Source organism: Mus pahari, chromosome 1, assembly GCF_900095145.1.
Source record: "Mus pahari chromosome 1, PAHARI_EIJ_v1.1, whole genome shotgun sequence".
Classification (NCBI taxonomy): domain Eukaryota; kingdom Metazoa; phylum Chordata; class Mammalia; order Rodentia; family Muridae; genus Mus; species Mus pahari.
The window spans coordinates 157,082,092-157,089,058 of NC_034590.1; the positions used below are offsets into that span (position 1 = coordinate 157,082,092).

At 56.2% G+C, this 6,967-nt stretch overlaps 1 protein-coding gene across 5 annotated transcripts; it reads right to left on the reverse strand.

Moving 5' to 3' along the window:
* Window positions 1–761: 761 nt before the first annotated feature.
* Fgf8 (fibroblast growth factor 8) lies at window positions 762–6,763 on the reverse strand. 5 transcript variants are annotated; one of them, XM_021204988.2, is made up of 6 exons: window positions 6,516–6,763; window positions 6,379–6,415; window positions 5,760–5,846; window positions 5,341–5,521; window positions 2,087–2,193; window positions 762–1,242 (listed from the first exon to the last, which is right to left on the reverse strand). In XM_021204988.2, the coding sequence occupies exons 1-6, from the start codon at window positions 6,545–6,547 to the stop codon at window positions 952–954; spliced, it is 735 nt and encodes a 244-aa protein (XP_021060647.1). In that variant the 5' UTR covers window positions 6,548–6,763; the 3' UTR covers window positions 762–951. The 5 variants fall into 5 exon arrangements, with proteins under 5 accessions (XP_021060647.1, XP_021060673.1, XP_021060665.1 ...); XM_021204997.2 differs by having other exon boundaries at window positions 783–1,242; window positions 5,341–5,488; XM_021205014.2 differs by lacking the exon at window positions 5,760–5,846 and having other exon boundaries at window positions 5,341–5,488.
* Between the last annotated feature and the right edge of the window lie 204 nt (window positions 6,764–6,967).

The following is a 6,967-nucleotide window of genomic DNA, read 5'->3' on the forward strand; positions in this document are numbered from 1 at the left end:
TTGGCAGAGTTGACTCAGCCTAGACAGTGCTCCCCACCCCCAACCCCTTGGACCCCGGGCAACTGCCCTTCAGTTTTGGAAGTCAGATTCTACAGACTCTAATCAGTCCTATGGCCTCTGTCCTGTTGCCCATCCAGATGAGAGCTATAGAGCCAAAAGAGATCCCAACCTGTCACCCACAGAGGGCTCGGCTCCAGTGTGTTCTTCATTCTGGCCCTGGGCTTGGGAAGTGTTAGCAGAACAAGGTGGTCCCCATCTGAGATCCAAGGCCAGCTCAGAATCTTTCTGTCCGCCTAGCCATCTTCCCCACAAAACCCTTTCATTGGAATAAAGGAGAAAGCTGGCAAGCAGGTCCTTGGATGGAGTGTGCCCTTGGACCTGCAGTTGGGACAGCACCGTGGGAAGGGGCTACTCCTGGCAGGACTCAACCTCCAGCACACATTTCTAATATGCAAGTTAAATAAGCGTGTTTCAGTCATTTAATAGTAACTAGTACACAACCACCTTCACTGACAGCAGCATCTAAGGACTGACCTAGGCCTAATCTTTTTGTTTTTTCTTTCTCTCTCTTTCTTTCTCTCTCTACCCCTGAGGTACAGAGTGGCCCTGGTTGGCCTGGCCAGGTGCCCTGCCAATCCTGGGACTTCAGGAGAACGGCTGCCAGACTAGAGGGCCCTCCACCCCAGGGAGCCCCAAAGGAACCCAGTCTTAGGTCACCAGTGGGTTTTCCTGAGAGCTAAGAAGACAGACACCACAGTCCGTGGAATACAAAAATAGAGCCTCTCTTTTGTTTAAAAAACAAAAACAAAACAAACAAACAAACAAAAAAAACCCAACAGCAAACAATATGCACAACTAGAAGACAGCTCCCCAGCCCCTCCCCTTCGCTGTGCCGCCGGGCTCTCGCTGGATTCCGCGGCCGGGCCGGGCGGGGAGGAGCTGGGCGAGCGCCTATCGGGGCTCCGGGGCCCAAGTCCTCTGGCTGCCGCGCAGGCTGCGCGTGAAGGGCGGGTAGTTGAGGAACTCGAAGCGCAGGCTCTGCTCGGTGGTGTGGTGGCCCCGCGGCAGGCGCTTCATGAAGTGCACCTCGCGCTGATGCTGGCGCGTCTTGGAGCCCTTGCGGGGCCGGCCCTTGCGGGTAAAGGCCATGTACCAGCCCTCGTACTTGGCGTTCTGCAGCGCCGTGTAGTTGTTCTCCAGCACGATCTCTGTGAACACGCAGTCCTTGCCTTTGCCGTTGCTCTGCAGGTAGTTGGGGGGGTAGGGGTGAGGGGGGGCCGACGAGGTGTGCCGGAGCCTCCCTCCTTGTGAGGCAGAGGGCCAGCGGCCCCAGACAGCAGGTGGGCACCCCAGCAGATGGCGAGGGGAGCCTGAGCCCGGCCCCACCCCCTACCCGGGCACCCGCTCTCTAATCCCTCACAACCCACACAGCCCACCCGGCAACTTCCTGTCCTCCTGGGCAGCAGTGACACATGGCTCTCCACGGAGGGGCTGGGCCCGAGGCAGAGGGGCCCAAAGCCTGCCTGTTCTGGCCTACTGCCCACCAGTCTGGCCTGGGCTGCGGGAGTTTCTCCACCTGCCCCCCCACCCCCACCCCCAACCCTACAGCATCTCTGGACTCAGGATCAGTCCCCAGGACAGACACCTTATGCGGGGGAGGGGAAGCCTAGAAGGCACTCTGAGGCCCAAGCCCCAAAGCCTAGGAGTGAGGAGCTCGAGACTGGAGAGTAGCCGTGACTAATGGGGCCATTTCAGAGCTAGGCCGAGGGGCTGGGCCTGCGGCTTACTGAACATTCCAAATGCTGGTACCATGTAATTGGACATAATAGCAAAGCAATTTGGCGATTTGTTAAAAAGATATATGGAATTTGCCATCACCACCCCCAACCCCTTCCCTAGCCTTCATCTTCATAGGTTTTTCTCTCTCTGGTTCTTTCTCTCTTACTCCTCCGTCTAATCATTGGGCAAACCCTGTGGTAACCAAGGTGCCGTGCCTCTCCACCCACCTTCTTGGGATTAAAGTATACAAGAGAGGCCCAGGCAGTCCATGCCACCTCTCAAGGCCCACTTCCCTCCTGGAGCTCACCTTGGCAATTAGCTTCCCCTTCTTGTTCATGCAGATGTAGAGACCTGTCTCCGCTCCGCGAACTCGGACTCTACTTCCAAAAGTATCCGTCTCCACAATGAGCTTTGCTGTCAGGGAAGTTATGGGATGGACAGTCAGTACATCTGTGGGCTCTTTGCTCTACAGCTTTACCTCAGTGGGTTCAGGGATGTGTCCTATCCCTGGAACAGTTGCTCCAGGGGGAAGGAACAGAAAACACAGGCTCCAGCCCAGCTCATTTGCGGATGTGTTGGATAGCCCTAAGAAAGATGGACTCTCTTTTCAGGACCCGAGACTCCACCTCTGGGCTTACAAAGAGTCTGAGACAAATAACAGTTTATGAGATAAGTTTCAGAGAAATGTTTGGATGCATCAAGTCTCCGTTCTTTTTCATGCCAGGAGCTTATGGTTTTTGTTTAAGGTCGAGGTGCCAAGTAAAATTTAAGCTGTGTAGATTCCATAGCTATTGGAGAGATCTTTGAATAGCCTTCCAACTTAGAACATCGTGAGCTCCTACTCCACAGACCATTAAGGACATCCGGGAACAGTGGTGACCTCCTATCATGAAGCTAAAGGTAAAAACACCCTGTTCTGCTCCTTCCCAGTCAGTTCTAATTACCGGCCTGGGCCATCCTTCACCCTTCAGGCAGCCCTGTTCTGCAAGAAGTGAGAGAGCAGGGTTGGAGAGATGGCTCAGCATACTACTCCTGTAGAGAGGACCAGAGTTCAGTTTTCAGGACCTGCATAGGGTGGCTCACAACTGCCTGAAACTCCATTTCCAGGGAGTCAAACACCCTCTGTGGGCACCTGCACTAGTGCACACGCACACCACATATGCAATTTAAAACAAGAGAATCAGAGAAGAGGAGGAAGAGGGTGTTTCTCCCTACGAGCTGACTCCACACGGGCCTTTTCTGGAACCAGACTCTGATCCCTCTCTTTCTGCTTCCCAATCGTCAGAGTCCAGCTCCACCATGCAGACTAACAACTCGTCGTCGTCTCTCCTTCACCTCCCTTGTAGAAGGGTTTCTCAGTCACTAGCCAAAGCTTTCAGAGCTTTTTGGTATATAAGCTTGGGCTGTGCCCTCAGAAGCTGGTCCTGATCACCTCTTTATATAATTGCTCTCTAAGAGGCTGTTCCCAAGAAGAGAGGGAGCGCTGAATTAGATGACAGGGCAGAAAAGACTGAATCTTCTGCCTGCCCCACTACAAAGCCCAGACCTTTTCCTCCTAGAGAAAGCAATTCTAACTTGACATGTGGCTCTCTCTATAGATAACCAATACCACGGGTAAGGGGGCACCGGGGCCACCAGTGAAGTCCTCACTGCCTCGCCTCTGACTGTCTATTTCACTGAGACACAAAAGTGGGATCCAGAAGCTGAAGCCTGTCCCCGAGTCAGCTGGGAGGTACAACTGTTCACCTCTTCTCCTGATCGCCTCTCCAGACAAACTGTCCATTCCTCTCATGCCGGCTTTGTAGAGCAAGAAGCAATTGCTTCGTGGCCACGGAAGGATGTCCGGCTAGAGGGGGCTTATAGGACCCTCTGCCCATTCTTGGGTCCTAACACAGGGATTGGAACCTCTCCTCTGCTCTCTTCAGTCTATATGCCTTAATGCCTCTTTTGTGGAGTTTTTGGAGCCCTATACTCAAATTTCTGCCCTTCAGGCAGAGACCAAGGAATCCTGAAAGCCTCCTCTGGGTCTGAAAGGAAGTGGGCATCTGACCCGGCTAATGCCTGAAGACCATCACTGGCGGCCTGGTTTCTCCTTCCCACCCCAAAACCCAAGGATGCTAGGCCATTTGCTCCAGTAGAGTAAACTCTGGAGGAGCCCGGCATTCTTTCCTTTTTCTTGTTGGGAAGCCGAGAAGGGCAGCAAGCAGCCAATTTGGAGGGACAAAGGGTCTGAAGGCTGGCTCTGCCAGCACAGTGGGGGAGCTTGGCCACCAGGCAGGCTGCCCCCACCCCCCACCCTCCGGTCTCCTCGGATCGATCAGGGGAGCCTGGCCCGTGTAGTTTACAGGGTCTTTCCCAAGCAGGCTTTTGGAAAGCTTAACATTTTCGAACCTATTCTTCCACCCCAGTGACAGATTTATCCCAGGAAAATTATGTCTCCTCCTCTAGCTTTGAAGGGAAGTCAGCTACGTCGATGCTGAAAAAATGCAGCGAGACATACTCGATCCCCCAAACTGGCTCGAGAAGAGGAGAAAGTATTCAGGAAATGTTAAAAAAGGTGAAAGTAAGAAGAGTTTTAATCGCTCTGCCAGACGCGGGGGTCTCTCCAGAGATTCCTAGAGAACAATCTTGAGTCTCTCTCTCTCTTTTTTTTTAACATTTACAGACTTGCAACTCCTTTCAAACTCTACATCTGAAAAAGAAAAAGCCTGGTTCTTTTTCTGTTTTATATCATTCTCCATTTTTCTTCTTAGCTCTTAAAAATGCCTCACCTTTTTATTACATTTTAATAGAGCCTTCCTTTCTCCTTTCATGCCTGTTTAAGTTGGTCATTATTTAAAGGTTTTTAAACTTACAATATTCCACTCTCTAAAACAACACCAGCCACCCTGAGGGTTTGGCTTCCTTGTGGTACATCCAGGAGTCTGGAAATTGGCCCCATTTCAAGACAAGAATATTGAATGTTTTAGAAATCAATCAGTTCTCAGCCCCTGCCCCAGTAGCTCCCTGTACTCAGCAGCCCTACGGGGAGCCGCCAGCAGACTCAGCCCCCTGGGGTATCCACAGTAGAGCTGAGAGTCTAACTTGCAGGCCGAGCCTCCCTGTGCAATCGACCCTTCTGATCAGTTTAGCAGTTATCTCCCTTTTTCAAACTGGGTGAACTGGAGGAATTCTCTACTTTCTTTTTCCCCACTCTCCTTTTGTGGGCCCTGACGACATATCCTCTTTCAAGAACTCCCCTTAAATCTGGGCCTCTCCTCTGAACCCTCTGCCTCCACCTGCAGCCTGGAAGAGGTGTGTGAAGGGGGGGGGGGTTGTAAGGGAGACTCCCGAATTCATTCATTTGCGGAGCAGGAAAGAGAGGACGCCTGTTGGCCGCGTCCTCCCCAGGGTCCCTTCCCCACTATTCTCTCCAGCTGACCCCAAGGCACCTTTCGCCTTAACTCCTTCCCTTCTCAGGTGGAGAGCCCTCAGGCCTTTCTGGCTGATGCAGCTGGGGCTGGCAAGGAGCGGCAAGGTCCAAGCTACCTCTCCTCTCCAGGGTCCGAGAATGCGCCTTACCGAAGGGGTCTCCGTCTTCTGCCATGGCGTTGATGCGCTTGTTGGCCAGGACCTGCACGTGCTTCCCGCTGGTGCGGCTGTAGAGCTGGTAGGTCCGGATGAGGCGGCGGCTGAGCTGATCCGTCACCAGGCTCTGCTCCCTCACATGCTGTGTAAAATTAGGTGAGGACTGAACAGTTACCTTTAGGAAATTGAAAAATAACACAGCACGCCATTATAACGCTACTCCGCCCAGGGGCCCCGAGTTGGTCCCCATTGCCCTTGTACCCCCCCTCCCGCCGCGCCAGGCAGTCAGCGGGGACTGGGGGCATCCCCACAACATGCCGGCTCAGGCCACCAACCCCCTCGGGGAAGTCGCGCAGACCCAGCCCAGGATGGATGGATGGATGAACCCGGGATGAGGGAGAGTCTGGACCCACCTGTTGGGAAACACCCTGGGGCTCCCGGCCAGCTCGGAGCAGGGAAGTGGGCTCCCTGCCCAGCGCAGGCCCCCCGCCCGGGCCTTCCTAGAGGAGCAGGGTGCTTTTAAGTAGCGAGGCAACGCTACCCGACCCGTGACATTTATAAAGACAAATTTACGGAGCAAATGTTGAGAATGCAAAGTGCCTAGGTTAACACGATCGTTGGCCCAAACCGGCCACAGGTCTCCCCAGAGAGCAGCGGCGAGGATATTCGCTGCAACTACATCCCAACTACCCTTGACAAGGAACACCCGCTGACTCCGGCTCCCGCCTTCCTAGGAGGCCAGGTGTGGCTACAGGTAGCCTTCCCATCCACCCGAACTGGCCAGCGCGCCTTTGAGAGTCGCTGGGCTCAAGACCCTTGGGTTCTAGTCTCTCCACTCACTCGCTGTGTGACTTTTGGCAGGACACTGTCTCTCTGTTCCTTAGATCCCTCCTCGGGGTAGTTTGGGGCTGGATTTGTAAAGTTCTTTCCAGCCCTGCTGCGCTGGCCGAAGGGTCGGTCCTCGTGTCCCTGCCCGAGAGTGTCAGCTGGGTCCCCCGCGCCCGGCCCCCGCTTCTGCGCAGCGCTCCTTACCTGGGCTTGGAGGCAGAGAACCAGCAAGTGCAACAGCCTGTGGGAGACAAAAGCGGGCAGGAGAGAGGCGCGGGGTGAGCGGAGAGGGCTCGGCGGGCGCTGGCCGACGGGGACGCGGGGGCGACCGCGGTACTCACAGGCAGCTCAGCGCGGAGCGGGGGCTGCCCATGGCGCGCGGCCCCGGGAGCACCGAGAGCCCGAGCGGGGTCACGCCGTCCCACTGGAGGCCGCGGGGGGACAAGCCGAAGGTGCGGAGGCTGAGGAAGGTCGGGGTGCGGGAGGCTAGAGGCTATGCCGACGCGGCTCGGCGGGTCCCGTGGAATGTCGTGCTCGCCGCGCGCGCCGAACCCCTCTGCGCCGCTGCCGGAGCCGGTGGCCGCTGGCTGCTCAGGAGCCGGAGCAGGCGGGAGGGTAACGGGCCTGTGGGGTGGGTGGGGAGGTGGGAAGGGAGGGGGAGGGCAGGGGCGGGGGGCGCCGCACCGGCCGCGAGGGGGGAGCGCGGGGCGGGCGGCCGGAGCCCGCACCCCCGGCTGGGCGCTGGGGCCGGGTCGCCGCCCGGGGCGGGGGCGGGGCGGCCGGAGGCGGGGCG

What these genes read in the sequence shown, in the direction of transcription:
- Fgf8 (XM_021204979.1), bottom strand. Translation starts at nt 6,547, where the DNA reads ATGGGCAGCCCCCGCTCCGCGCTGAGCTGCCT. An exon ending in TGCCAAAAGTCACACAGCGA is followed by an intron (nt 5,489 to 6,186) that starts GTGAGTGGAGAG and finishes AATTTTACACAG; the next exon opens with CATGTGAGGGAGCAGAGCCT. An exon ending in AGGGGAAGCTAATTGCCAAG is followed by an intron (nt 1,243 to 2,086) that starts GTGAGCTCCAGG and finishes AACTACCTGCAG; the next exon opens with AGCAACGGCAAAGGCAAGGA.